Genomic DNA, 15,129 nt, shown 5'->3' on the forward strand with positions numbered 1-15,129 from the left:
GTGGAAGCTGATGCTGGCAATCCATAAACTGGGAAGTTGATGTTTACAACCCATAAACAATACCCTTTCTTGGAGATACATGATGTTTTAGTTGCTGGCCCAACTGTCTGTGTACAAAGGACTCTTGTGGTTCTTTGTAAAGGGTCTGGATTTTTCAGATAGGCTTGTTCCCTCTCTCTGTCATGTATGCTTTCACTGGCTTGTGTCTTTACTTCCATATCCCACTTTTAAATGGGGAAAAGGTGCTTCCATGTTGAATTTTATGTTTCTATAATTTTCAACGCTTTATTTTCTCTCATACCATTTTTATTTTTTATTACACTTGTCTTCTGTTTCAAGTCTCCCAAATTGTTTTGACTGAAGATATACAGAGAGGGGTTTTGTAAGTAAATTCCAATGATAAAAGATTTGTATACGATAGGAAGCACCCCCACTGAAAAAGAAAAATCTGATACTAAAAATATTTTTTTTTTTTAATAATCATTTATTTACAGGGAAAATGTTTGTTTGAAAGACACCAGAGAAATCTGCTTCTTCAAATTCACAGGCTTAAGCAATTCTGCAGAAACAGCATGTTTCAGCTCCCGGCTCTGCATAGGCTGCTGGTAATAAGGAATAGATTGCAAGGCATGATGTGTTGTGGGTGATCACCACTGCAGTATTAACATCTAATGTTTAAATGAAGAAAATTTGCACAGACTGTACTTATAGGAGAAAAAACCAAAAAGTTGCTCTAAATGGAAATGCAGCTTGCATGTATTTAAGTAATAACCCCTGTGGAATTTGCAGTCAGAAATCTCAATTAACTAAAGATTTATTAATTAACCACCCTGTGGTGGAAAGGAAGACAGTGAATACTCAAACAGACTAGTTTGTAGGGAAAAAAATGTCTAATTTTGAGGGAATAATTATTGCAATTATTTAATGCTCCATATTTTTTACTGCACTAAAGTACATGTACACACAGTCCTTTTCTTTTACTTTAAAATACCATTAATAAAAGGGAAAATATTATTTTCTTGTGGCTATAATTTCAGAAAAAGAAGACATGTCCCTGTTGGATTATAATATGGCATGCTTTGCCCACTGCATCTAGTTATATCTTTGTCTCGTGGCCAGACCATACTCCTGTCTTCAAGTTCCCATATCTGAGTGGCCTTACAAGCTAGGCAGGGTCAGATCCCACTGAAAATTGAATGAGGGGGAATTCCAGCTGCTCAAAGGGCACCTAGTGATTATCACTGCCTCCTGCTGTAATGAAGGACTTCTGAGAAAAAAACCCATGAAGATAGTAGAGATATATAGATTGCAGTAACAGGATTTAAAAAGAACAGGAAGAAAGGGGGGGAAAAGAAACTCACCTTCTAAAGAATAAGAGATTAGAGGGCTAGATAACGTGTGATTTTGGTAAAAAAATGACTGTTCGAATAAGGCATTGGTACTGTACTTACCTCCTTGTTAAATTAATTACAAAGAATATCATGAAGCAGGCTTAGCACCGTTGAAATAAATTACATTGTGGCAGAACTGGATCACTGTCATTTTTCAGCTGTCAGCTCTGCAAAGTCTCTGTGGCCATAGAAAAAAACCCCAAGTGTTAGGATGTTCCAGATCTTTTCTCTGTAGTAGCCAGGCATATTAGTGGACAACTTGCCTAACAAATACCTTCATTTTTAGATTAATCAAGTGGATCTACAATCTCAAAAATATTACTTCAACATGTAAAATAAATAAGAAAGAAACAACAGAAAATCTTATTCTGGATTTCCTCAAGTTGTATAATAGGACTATATGTGCAAACAATATGACAGTTTTTGAAATGCAGTGATTTCTTCCATTTTCTTTTGTTTCTCTGGCATCTGGCAATCTTAGCAACAGAAATATCTATTATACATGATTCAATAAAGTCACCTACAGTCATTTGCAGTAGCAACTAAATGCGTTTCTTTGTTTTTCTAAATAAATTATTGTGAGACACTCAAGTAAGGAATTCCAGCCTTAGAATAGAGATGTTAGAGGACTCACGGACTCTTTAAGGGGAGACTCAGAGGGGAGACAAAGGTCGTCCGTGATCAGTTCAGAGGCGCAAGTGCTTTAGTGGCTCTCCAAGGCAGCCTAATTTTTTGCAGTAAGTGCAGGAGCCCATAGTGTCTGTGGATACTTTCTGGTGAGAGGAATACTATATTAGTAGTCCAGTGTTGCCTAACACCTGATAGAGCTGAGGAACTAAGAGGACTTAAAGAAGCAGAAGTCACAATTTTAACAATTGTTGGCAGTGATACTGGATACATCTTGGAATGCTATTCACACATCCCATAGGAGGTTTTCTGTCTTTGTTCATCTTCTCTCTTTTTTCTTACCAAATGTGCAAGTTGAGATCCTGTGTCAAAAAAGCTGTGAATTAACTTGCATAGAGATAAACTCAGATGTAAAAGTATTTGTGCTGCTGTTTAAGGTGTGTTTATGTCCTCAAATATTGCTATTACCCCTCTCTTACAACATATTGATTCTGTTCTGTTCTGTACCTATTGAGTTAAGTTCCTAGAAATAATTCTGCCTTTTCCTACTGACTGCTTCTAAACTACCTCTTGAGAATGGGGAGGAGTGGTCCAAGATCAGATGCAAAAAAAAATCAGCTAGGAAATTGTTCTGAGATAGTAGAGAGCTAGAAGCACTTCTGTGTAGTCTACTTAGTTCCATAGACTTTTAAAGTGAGCAAATTAATCTTGGTGTTTCAATGTAACATCTTTTCACTCTGGAAGTAGTGTTTTAATGCAGAGTAAACAAGAAAAAACCATAAAGATCTATTGCCGGTTTTTACAGAAACTGTTCTTAGAACAGAGGTGCTACTTCACAATCCATCACCCACATCTTGGCAAAATTCTTAGCTAAAATGATACTGTGAAAGTATATAGATTTGAGGAAAAGCTGAACATTCCACAGATGCCACAGTGTCTTCTTAAGGTATGGTATTCAGGATGAGAAAAATAAGAGAAGTATCCTTGCTTACTAAGAAGGAATTCCCAGACTGTAGTTTTCCAGACAGAGAAACAGTAGCGACAGTTACAGAAACAGAGCCAGGTCAGGTGCAGGCTAATAGAGCTATAGTTAAAAAAATATAGTCACATTGGTGACTCTCACAGTTAAGCCTGCAGGAGCAAGTGAATACTCAGCAATTTTTAAGCAGGTTCAGAGTAGACAGCAATGTACAGCCATAAAGGCTGTTAGTGGGACCTCTACAGCCGTGTCTGCTAAGGGGAATGAGGGAAGGCTTCTGGGTTGTTTCCTCTTCACAAGTCACAGTGAGTCTTTTGCTTTTCTGGGGAGCTGCTTTTGGAGGCCCACACTAACTGTCTGCTTTCTTTATTTATGGCAGTGTCTGGAGGCCGCAGCCGCTTGCACCTTATTGACCTGGGCAGCTGCGTGAAAGTGCTCAGCAAGAACCGCGAGGGAAGCTCCGGCCTCTGCCTCTCCTTGCCAGCACTGGGCAATGTCATCCTGGCCCTTGTCAATGGAAGCAAACACATCCCATACAAGTAAGTGGTGGGCTGGGTTATGCCTAATGAGGATGCTTTAAAGCAGTTTGTCTCTCTGTGCCTGAGGCAGATTTGGGTAAGCAGGAAAACGGTCTGGTCTGCTGGGGTCAATGCAGCCCTCTTGAGCCATGGCAAAAGCTGCCTGAAGTTCAGTGACACCTTATCTGACCTTAAACCTGGTAGCTACACACTATGTTTGGCAAATAGTTTTCAAAGGAAGAAGCCTGCTGAAATTGCACCCAGGTGACTGAAAGGTTTGAAGTTCAACACATTAGGGTTTTGTTTTCTGTGGCTGTTCAAAGATTTTTTTATTTCAAAGCACTTGAGAGTGTTTCATATTTGTTTCAAGGAGAGGAATATTGCTGCTGTAATGCAGCACTGTGGCAAAAATGATCTCGCTGTCCACTGTATGGAATTTACTTTCTTGGAAATATATGTCACAATGAGCATGCATGTTTGTCATGAGATTCGTTCTGTAATTTAAGTTTATTTTGCAGAGGTTTTTTTGCATGGTTTGAATCTCAGTGTCATATTTTCATATGCTAAAAAAGAAGTGGGCTTTATTTGCCAGAGTAAACCTTTGCTACTGCAGGTTTCTTCTGGGAAACAAGAGGAATTGCTCATCTAGTGAGTGTTCCTTGTGCTCATTTCTTGTCATCACTGCCTCTCCCTATGTGTAATGTGTGCAAGTCTGAGAGGAAGCTCAGATTCATTTCGCAGCCCAGGGAGTCATGCTACCTTCCTATTGAAAGGTTTCTGATTTTGTGGGTTGTATTGCTTTTCTCTAGCCTACATCCTAGGGAGCAGCAGTTAGCATCATGGGAATGGCTTCCAGTAGCATCTTGTAATCAAACTGCCCGTGAATGTCACCATTCGTGAAGGACAGGTGTATCACATCAGGAGTTAGGAACAACAGGATGACACGGTGAACAAACCAAGTCATCCACAGAGCAGTATTTTAGTCCATGCCTTTTACCCTTTTTAGGATCTAAAAAGCTGCAGATGTGATTATTTGCAGATGTCCATTACATCTTTGTTTTTGTCTTCATTTTGGCAAGTAAAATTTAATTGATATTGGTTATAATATGTTTCTCTTCCAACCTTTAGTTTCAAAAATTATTTGGTAGCCTGGACTTAAAACACGCTTTCTGGAAATATTCCCATTCCTGGAGCTTAATCAGGCTGGAATTCAGTTAATGACTAACCAAATTTCTGTGTATAAATATTCAATAAATGTTTCATGGATCATGCAACTTGTCATAGCATGAAAATACCTTGAATTCTGCACTTCACAAAGTGTAACTCAGGCAATGCTTATCACAAACCTGTCTTTCTTCTTGTTGCATTTTATGGATCAAAGATAAGGTCACTGGTAGGAATACAAAAGATAATGTTAGTAATGCTCACTAGCCTAGAACTAAACATACAAGGAATAGTTACTAAATACAACAATTGTTTTTCCTGGCAATGACTGACCAGGAGAAAAGCATTACCAAACACATCTTCTAATTGCTGTGTGTTCTATCTCTTTTTGCTGTGACTCCCAGCTGTTGCACTTCTGAGCCTACACAGCCAGAGATGTCAGCATATTTTCTCATAAATGTCTGTACTGCTGAAAGAAGATCAAAGCTCTCTTCAGGCCACATCCCCTCTTTAGTTCACTCCTAATAAGAAATCTTCCCATAAGATATTATAGACTGTAGAAAAGTGGTTGGTCATCTGTAATTCAGAGTCAATGTCCTGTTTCTAAGAGGACTTTTTAAAAGATACTGGCATATTTTGGAGCTAACCTTTTCTCCCTCTTGCTGAGAAGATTCTAGAAAACAATTTTCCCATATGTGGTTTATTCCTAAACAATGGAAATAAGAGTTTTGGTGGCTGGATGAGCACCAACACCATTAGGTCAGTGATCCAACAGTACAGCTGTGTCCTGCTCTGGTGGAGATGAGAGGAAGGAGGATCTGGATGTGCATGTGCTGCATTGTAGAAGAGGCTCAGTACCCCACAGATAAAGATGATATGTGTTCAGTGGCACCACTTGTTTAGAGCAGTGACTAACCTCTCTAATTGGAGTAGTTCCCCCGTCTCTAGGGGGTGTTCTCTTTCACTGTTAAGTATAAAATTGTGTTTTTTGTTAACTGCCTTTTTTGAGTGGGACCAAGGGAAAACAATGGAAGCGTTTTCTTATGTGACAGCTCTGCACATTGTGTGTGGTCTCAGTAAATTTCCACAGAGTAGCAGACAAAATAGAGCATCTTTGCTGTATCTGAGCTATTAAACAGAAATTAAGTATGTTATGGCAGCCTGTCAGTAGCCACTGCATGGCTTCCTGGGAACCTGGAAATTCACAATGCATAGTTTTTCTCTGACTACAAAACTTTGGTTCTCTAAACTTTGAGAGGCTGCAGGCTCTTAAATTCTCTTCACTTTCGTATCTAGCTTTATCTCCACAGGTAGCATTTGTAGGGAAAAGCTTGTTCAGATTCATAGCTGGTGCAAGCAGATGCCACTGCATTGCCTTCAGTGGTCTCTGTGTTTGTGCCAGGATGAATTTGCCTCTCCACCTGCAGTCTCTATGAGAAACACATGCTGTTTTTCAGCACATGTTGCTTTTCTTTAACTTTTACCCAAAGGCTAAGCCTTGGAAAGCATTAAGTTGCAATCTCTCCCTTGGGAAGATCCCCCCATACATTCCCATTTTGGGAATGGTTACAAAGATTTATACTAGCTTTAGCAGGAACTTGTTTTCTGAAGTTGCTAGAAAGTAATGTAGAAATTCTTGGACATCAAACAATATGGTTTGATATGGTTTTGGGGCTCTTGTCTCATATTCAAGTCAAATTTCACATGGGTATGAAGATGGGACAAGAATCCCTACACTGGGAAAATACTTGCAGCTAATGAGTTGCCAGTTCATGATTTCTGGGAGTTTGTATATTTTATATATGTATTTTTAATCTCTAATCTCTCAGTGTCACTATTATTGTCACTATTTCCAGACCTATTTTGAACCTTAGTAAGAACATTGTTCTGTTACAGTATGAACTGCTAAGTTCTTCCAGCTCAGTGTCATATATAAAAATAAAATTTTTATTTTACTTAAATATGTTGCCATTTTATGTCACAAGTTTCTTTTGCTCTTGAGGTATGAATAAATCCTTCAGAAGATTAGGGAAGAATTATTTTCTCCATGGGAATGTCAAATGTCTTCAAAAAAATTGGAAAGGGGTGCTTGCAAGCTCAAGGAAGAGCAAGGGAGACAGTGACCAAATATGGTTTGGTTTAGATCTGCTACAGAAGGGTTTTGCTAAGATGCAGTAACTGTTAGAGCCATTTTATGTTTTTAAGAGTATTTCAGTTTTATGTCAGTGCTGTATTATCTGTCTTTGATTTCCAAGATGAATGTGTTTTAAACCCTCAAATGAGCACCCATTTGCACAAACTCCAGATACTGGTTTATATAGCTCACTATTCAAAAATTACTCCAGTTGCTAGGCAACATGGGTGGTGATAATTCATGGTAATGCTGTTTTGGAAATAATCATTTTTATGCATTTTAATGACTGTGAGAATGTAAGGAAAGTGTTTTGGAGAATGCAAGGCTGTATGAATCTCTTCCAGAAATTGTTGCTTGTTTTATTTAATAGGTGTCTCTCTTAATGTGCTATCCCAATGTGCTAGTGTTTCTAGAGGCATCCTATATTTTCAACTACATGCTTATGCTTATCCAAGGAGGGAGTCTAGTCTGTAAAACAGATGAGTGTGTTAAAAGCATGAATTTTATTCTTGGCACTTTTGCTTCACTGTCATATGGTTGCATTTCCTCACAGATCTTACAGGCTGGTATTGCTTTATTCGATCCTACGTGCAAAAAATAAATTTGTATTAAGTGACTGGTGTAAGGTTGCACAAGAGGCTTCATGGCAGAGCCACAGTGTTTTAAGATCTAATTGCGTGCTTAAAGCTTGGGTTAACCCATTCTTTCTTTCTGCATGACCTTTGGAAAAGGATTTATTCAGGTGTTTATTTCTTTATTCACATTTATAAAACTGAAATAGAAAAAAATCAAATAGGATTTATAAAGGGCATTCAGAGTTGGAAAAAAGCACTATATACTTTTTCACTATTGCTAGGACTGTTACCCTATTTTTCCTCTTTCTTTAGAGTTAATGACTCACATAAATAGTCCCAATGGCATGCAGAATGTGAGAGTTTTTTTGGTCAAATGTAGAATAGTATTACTTTTGAGTAAAGAGAAAAGGGAAAGTGTTGGATTATATTATTGTGGTATACTAGTTTAAAGAATGACCTGTATATCAGATATTTTCTTTAAATTGTTAATCAATTATTGGAAAAAAATGAAAATGGGTTTGGATGGATCCACTACCTCAGTTTCTTTTCTTAGTTAGATGGGTGTATCTATCTGCAGATTTTTCATCTTTGTAAAAATCTGTGTGTGAGAAGAACTGAAATGCCAGGTAACTTTTGTTTATATGCATTGCCTTTGCATTTTTAGCATGAGTTATATTATTTTTCTCAGAAAAGATGGTAGGATTTTCCAGAGGATGTTAGGATTTTCTTGGGCATTTATTATTATTAGTACTAGAAATTTTACCCTTATTTATGAGCTTGTACAAAGTCCTAGCTTTGTTGGCTTCACATAACCATGTCTGCTTACTAGGCCTAAGAATTTAATGACACATTCGAACTATATGTCAAATGGGCAATCTATTTAATGCTTACTTCATCAGCACCTGAAACTAGAATTTTTTGTTTTTGTTTTTGTTTTTCATTAAGGAACTTGAATCATACTTACTTTCCACTGCTTCATCTGTGTCTTCTATTTCTTAACTTTTGCACCTGCTCAATGAGTGTATATTACAAAGATCGCAGCCTCTGCTGTGCTCTTCAGAATCTCCGATCTTTCTGTGTTAATTTAATATTGAATATACTAGAAGTGGATGAAAAAATATTTTGCTGTTTTACTTGAGGAGCTATGAGACCAGAAGAAGGACTTGTGAGACAACTGACACAGAATCACAGGGCTGGGAAATGGCCTAAAATGAATGGGAAAGCTCCAATAGACCCTGAAACAATCCACAGAGAGGAACTGGGAAGCAAACAAGGAAGAAGAGATGAGCCTATTCAAAAAGATAAATAAGCCTAAGAAATACCCTTGAATGATCCAATTGTAGGAGAGTGTAGTAGAGTGGTCAATGGACAATTTGTTGAACATTAAATAGTTCCTAATTAGTTATCAAAAATATGGTCTGTTCAGGAACAAAATAATTTTTCCTTGATGTTTTCAGTCAGGTCTGTGTGGACTAGAACCTTGGCTAACAGACGCTGAAGCCACTGGAGCAATGCCACCTTGTACCAGTGGAGGACCTGGCCCTTTGTCACTGGGCAAGTGAGATGCAGTTGAATGCAAGAGCAATGAAACTCTGTCAACATGCATATAATGAGGACAGCATGAAAACAATGAGCATCTGGCAATTATGTTCACCTTTGGGGCTTTTCTGTATCTGACAGTTGTCTAGGTTAAATTTCTGGCAATTTCCTTCTTTATTCCAGGGAACTATATAAAATAGGTGGAATTAGGGATGCACCATTTGTGAATGTAGGAAAATTTCCTGCATTTTATTAGAACAATTTAATCAGCAGCTCAGGAGCATGAAGATGATGGGTCTTTATGCTCCAGCAATTGCTGTTGTAGTGTTCCCCAGCAATGCCCTTTATTGTAGAATAGTTTTTACAGTGGATAGTGGAGGTCTGAGCTTCATCTGCACACATCTTACAGCACTATGTTTCATCATCAACTTAATGAGAGACAGTAGACAAAATCCTCAAAAGAAGAGCTGCAGTGGAGCTGCCATTTCCCAGCTTTGGGTTTTCAACTCAGTCCTGCCAGTCCGGCAACGTGACAGGAATTGGAACAGCGGTGTCTGTGAATGGGTGAAATGGGTACAAGTGGCTATGTTGCATTCACTGAGCTTGAACTCCTGTTGCACCAGTTTACAATTGACCTCAGCTGACAAGCTCCATTCTGCACAAAATTTCAAGTGAGGAGAATCAGGCCTCATGAATTATTTCTTTGAATGCTCTTTGAACCAGTCAGCGGATTAGTACTTTACGGATACTGTGAGCAGCAAATAATGATGGACTGCGAAATGAAATGAGAAGGGAAGTGCTGTGGTTTATAGTGAGACTTAACAGCAATTACTAATTGCATTTAAATAGCTATTCCTATGAGCAGCAGATAGCTGCATCACAGAAGGGCATTACTTTGGTCCTGGGCCAGCACAGACGTGGCTGATAATGAACAAGCAATCCAATAGTGTGCAGTTATTCCTGAAATATAGCTTGAGTGGAACCCAAATAGGCCATTGTGGCAATTTCATACAAAAATTAATCTGTATTTAATTCATTAAAATATCATTTTGAACCTTCAGTCAGGGTATCCAGCAGTTTATTCTTACCTGTTCCACCACTGGTTCAGGCTCAATTGAACATTAATACATTTTCTCTCATGGAAATGTGGTGATAATTCATTTAATGTATAATTGAACAATTTTTAAATAGTCATATCCTTGGAATAACTACCTCTTGTACAATGCAGTAAATTATCAAAAAGCATGTCATAATTTTTATTAGACTTATTTCACATTTTTGGTTATCTCTTTGGTTTCATGGATAGTTGCATATGGATATGATGTGTTGAATTAAATTTCATTTCCATATTGATCCTTCTTTGCTTGTACAAAACCAGTGTGACTCAGAGCAAAAAGACATTCCACTGCAGTAGACCAAAGAAAATAGCTTTTCTATTTATCTACCAGTATATAGCTGCTTGTTTGGAGTTGGGCATCTGATTGCTAAGAAAAGATTACAGCCTGCAGAGAATTTAAAAGAGAAGCAAGAAGAATTATGAATGGTCTGAAATGAAAGGGTTACTTACCTGGAAGAACACTGTGACAGAAATAAAGCTTCATAGCTTGTAGGGAAAAGGAGGCCTTTGAGAGAAGAGATGACAACTGCTCTGTAGTGTTTCAAAGATGTGAGTACACACAGGAGAAGAGAATTGTGTCTGGTGAGACAAAGTGGCAGAATGATTTCTTATTTTAGAGTAATGATGTGGAGGAATATAAACTTTAAAGCATGCTAACAGGAATTCATATTAGTGGAATAACTACTCAAGAGCAGAAGTGAACACTTAGTTGGTAGAATCATTTAAAAGCAAAATAAACTTGTAACTAATAAATATCCATTAACAGTTACATATTAAACTGCTAAAGATGGGTTAAGGGTCAGCCTTATGCAATTTCAATGCAGAGTTCTGGGTTCAAATCTTTGACAATTTTCAATATCTGTAGTTCCTTTCCATAATTTGTCTTTGTCCTTGATTGTCAAATGTGGTGGCTGGCAGTTATACAAATAAACAATAAAATGTGTTCCAGTGTGTCTACTAGAATAAAATCTGCTTTTAGGAGCCTGAAGAACAGTGGCTGGATGGATTGATACACTTTCATGACTGTCAAAGAAGTTCAGAAATTCTCAGTGGTGTGTTTCTCAAGACCCTACCCTAGCAATTCATCCTGTGCCAGATGATTTAACTGAGTTAACAACTTTTTTTCCTTCATCATTTAGTTACAATTTTTTTTTAAGGTCTCTTTCTCTTCAAATTGCAAAATCAAGTTCTCCCAGTGCTTGATCCAAAACTCTATGTAAATCAATGGAAATCTTTTTATTGGGATTTGGCTTAAACCCACAGATTAGAAAACATGCTTATATTTAATTAGATGAGATAATCCTCAAATCCTTGCTAAGGGATATTTCATATTCTGTATTTGATGATTAGCAGCTTATTTGCTGAAAGAGGCAGTATGTGGTTAAGTGTTACCTAATGTTAAGTTTGTTTGGAATTGCAAGGGACATAATTGATGGAATTGGTGAATGTGAAAACTGCAAAAGTACAAGCATCTATTGATTGTCTGCAAATAGGTCTGTGACCATAAATTTGAAGCTGAAAAACTTTATGAAGAAGAAACTTGCCACACAAATGGGGATTTGAGACTACTGAAGTGGCACAAGCAGGACTATTTTTTTTCCTCTTCAGTATATATAAATAGTAATTGTGACTTTAACTTAAGAATAAACATAACCTTTGCTTACATTTTCTGGGCAAATAGTCGAACATTTTTTCTTCAAACTCCTTTTCTTGGACTCTATTTAGACATCACCCTCTCAAAGGAGTGGCAGGCCCTAGAAGCTTTTAAGATAATTGTGTTGTAAGTGGAGGATACTTCAGCCAGTTTGCCTTCCTGCTTAAGGAGTATTTGAATGGCATTATAATTGCAAGATGTTTTTTTACTGAAGTTCTTATTTTCATAACACATTTGTGAGTAAAGCAATGGAGATAATCCTCTTGTGCTCTTCAGATACACAATTCTGCTGGATGATCAAAGTTTTTGGCTGGTGGTTGCCTCCAGGTCTATACACAATGAACAGATGTGGGTTTTTTAAATATGCATAGACTTTTTAGATTTAAGCAGGCTGGTTAGAACTACCTTCTGAAATATGAAATTACCTCTCTCATGCTGCAGGATTAACTTGTTTGATTATTTCAGTTTTTAATTTTTTTTTTTTTTTGTAAGTCCCATCTAGGTGATATGCTTTTTAGCAATATCTGACAAGACTCAGCAAAATTAATATCAGACAGCAGATTTAGCTGTTTTATCTATATTGTCTTTTAGCTTTGTTTTGCCTTATAATCCCATCAAAAAACCTACTGCATTTAAAATTGCTAGTTTCAAATTTTTTTTCCAATGGGTTATTTTTGAGAGATGGTTCATTTTACCAAATTGTTTTCTCCCTACTCCTTAGTTCATGCTCTTGGTCAGAAATAAAACCTCAGTCTCTTTGAAAATCGATGAAAAAATATATGTCCACATTGTCAGAAATATCAGTCCTTGTGGCTCTCTTTGGTGCAGGTGGCTCCAGAGAGTAGTGGTGGCAGCTGTTTTGGGTGCTGCTCAGCTCAGAGACAGCAGAGAATGAAGCAGGGGGGGCCCTTACAAGGTGAGCTGTTAAAAGCACCTCATAATCTCTGTGCAAGTGGAACCTGAATCTCCTTGGAGCAGTCTTTTAAGGATTGAACACAATTTTCATGTCTGCCTCCAGCTATAAATAGAGTAACAGAATCTTTCGTGCTCCTAGACTGTGCTCCTTCTCCGTTGCACACAACAGTTTTCACAGGCTCTGAGTGAAGTGTTTTTAAGTTGCATGCCTGTGCAGGAGGATGGGAATTAGATGCAGTATCCAGATCTGCTACCCAGCTGGCATGTAAGCATAACAAACAAAAATGTTTTCAAAGGTATGCTGTGGGAGAAATAACTGCACTTTTTCTGAGAGGGAGCACTCTGGGAGCTCTGTGTTCTTAGTCAGATGTCAGATCTTGCCAATGCACACCTCTTGAATCCTGGACATCTCTGTTACATGTGGACATTACTGGTGTGACGGAGGACAGTTCTCATGTCACAGGAAACTGAGAGTAACTGCTGTAGTTGTAGTAGTTTACACTGATGTATAAACTACGGGGGGGGAGGAGGGGCTGATGGAGGATCAAACCTGAATAATATTTGACTCTAAAAATACGTGTGAAAGAGAACCTGTTGGCAGCCTACCACACTGTGCTCTGGTGAGATTTGTGAAATACTGTTTTTTTCAGCTAATCTTGTGGCCACTTACTGTGGAGTGGTTTTTGCAGAAAAAGTGAGGGTGTGCTTTGGTAACTTTTAGAATCTTTGCATCACACAGAATACAAAATAAGACTGTTGAGCTGGCAACAGGTTTTCTGTTGTCTTGTTAGGTGACTGCTGCCATTTTGTATAGCCATGTGCTGTGCAATAGCATTATAATCAGTGGCTTTTATTGGTTTTGTGCTACTCATGATTGCAGTCTGCCAGGGCTGAAACAAGGATGCAATCCTTTGTGAGCTCCTTTGCCTGGAATCATCTATGTATGTGTCAGACGTAAAAATCAAGTGTTTTACACAAGTGGTAAAGTCCTGTGTGTCCATTTGCAGGTCCCATGTCTATTCTCCTCACACCCATCTCAGTGCAGGGAGCCTCATGGCTGTGAGTATGTTGTTTGCAGGAAGTCTCTGGCTGCTGTGAATCTGAATGTTCATGCTCCCAGGGACTGTCACCTTCTTCCCAGCAGGGCCAGGCATAGTCCAGGCAGAGACATAATGCTTCTGAGGTGCTGTAGCAGAAATCACCCGGTCTCTGATGGTATCACAGTACGTAAGGTGAACTCTGAAAATTGGAATGGCTTTTTTCATCCTCCCAAGAAAATTCATAGTTCCTCTGAAAATGCTAAAGATAGTATAAATAAATTTTTTATTCCATTGGCCCGGTTCCATCCATCAACAGTGCTTCTCTCTGGAGCAATACCTGATTATTTTAAGGAATGTGACCATCACACTAATAGCTGTTCTGATACCTAATCATAGGGAAAACTGCTGTTCCTAAGCATATTCCTCCCATGGAAGACCAAAGAACAATAATTAACTGAAGAGAGTGAAAAAACTACCAGATCTTTTAAACAGGCAACATTTAGCTGTGGGTTATGAAAAAAGAATGTTGCAGGCTGTGTATGAAATTATAGTAAGCTAATATTCAACTACAACAGTAATAGTGTGGCTAAGTGAGAGTCATTCTGGCCAGAAATTACTTATCTATTTTATGTATTAAACAGCTGTGTTATCTCTCTATTGGAACTAAACTTAAATTCAGAACAAACATAACTTCCTTAATAATTTTGTGTTCATATTCATATGGGTATAACTGTTACCAGTATATTGTTTCACCTTAATTAATCTCTTAGAAATAGAAAATACCCAATGTTTCCTACTAATATCTAATCGGTAATCCATATTAGCTAATACAGAATTCTGTAGTCTCTGTGTATTATCCATTAATTGTGCCACTAACTGAAGCTGAATATGAGTTCCTTTTTGAGACTCATAATTTGAAAGTACTTTTTCATTTCGCCAGAAGCCAACTAAAAAATGTTACCAAGGATTGTTGTAATAAATACAGAGTCTTATCTAAAAAAGAGTTAAGTATTCTATGATGACATTGTAAGTTATATGCTCCTCATATTATCTTTCACTGCATTTTGCAAAGCCTGAATGTGTGAGTAAATTCTCCTTGGTTAACCTCATATTTAGGTTTATCTGTACAATGCTTTTTCCTTCTGACTCCTTTATTATAGTGAAGGAACATCTTCCAGCCCTGTGGCCTAATTATGCTCATATTGAAACATTTCTAGCATTTAAATTTGAAAACCCTTGCATATTTATGTACAGAATATTCTTTTGGGAGATGTAAAAATCTGGGCAGAGTGGCAGATTTTCACTCCTCTTACTGTGCAGGTTCCAAGAAGGGCAGTCATAAGGGATTTTTGCTCCTTCCTCAACAGGAAGAGGAAGCCTCTACTGCCATATTTAGGAAAAAGAAGTTCAGTTTTTGGCATATTAAAAACTAATTGTCTTGAGGTCAAGGCTGGATGAGTGTTGAGAACATGCTCA

General features: G+C 37.8%; 1 protein-coding gene across 1 annotated transcript in view; it reads left to right on the forward strand.

Annotated features, from left to right (window-relative positions):
• Positions 1-15,129, forward strand: part of KIF26B (kinesin family member 26B) — a 202,814-nt gene that overhangs the window by 143,826 nt on the left and 43,859 nt on the right. Inside the window, exon 8 of the mRNA XM_021550443.2 lies at positions 3,377-3,536. Within this exon, the coding sequence (XP_021406118.2) occupies positions 3,377-3,536 (160 nt within the window). The remainder of the gene's footprint in view (positions 1-3,376; positions 3,537-15,129) is intronic.

This window comes from Lonchura striata, chromosome 3, assembly GCF_046129695.1.
Source record: "Lonchura striata isolate bLonStr1 chromosome 3, bLonStr1.mat, whole genome shotgun sequence".
Taxonomy (NCBI): domain Eukaryota; kingdom Metazoa; phylum Chordata; class Aves; order Passeriformes; family Estrildidae; genus Lonchura; species Lonchura striata.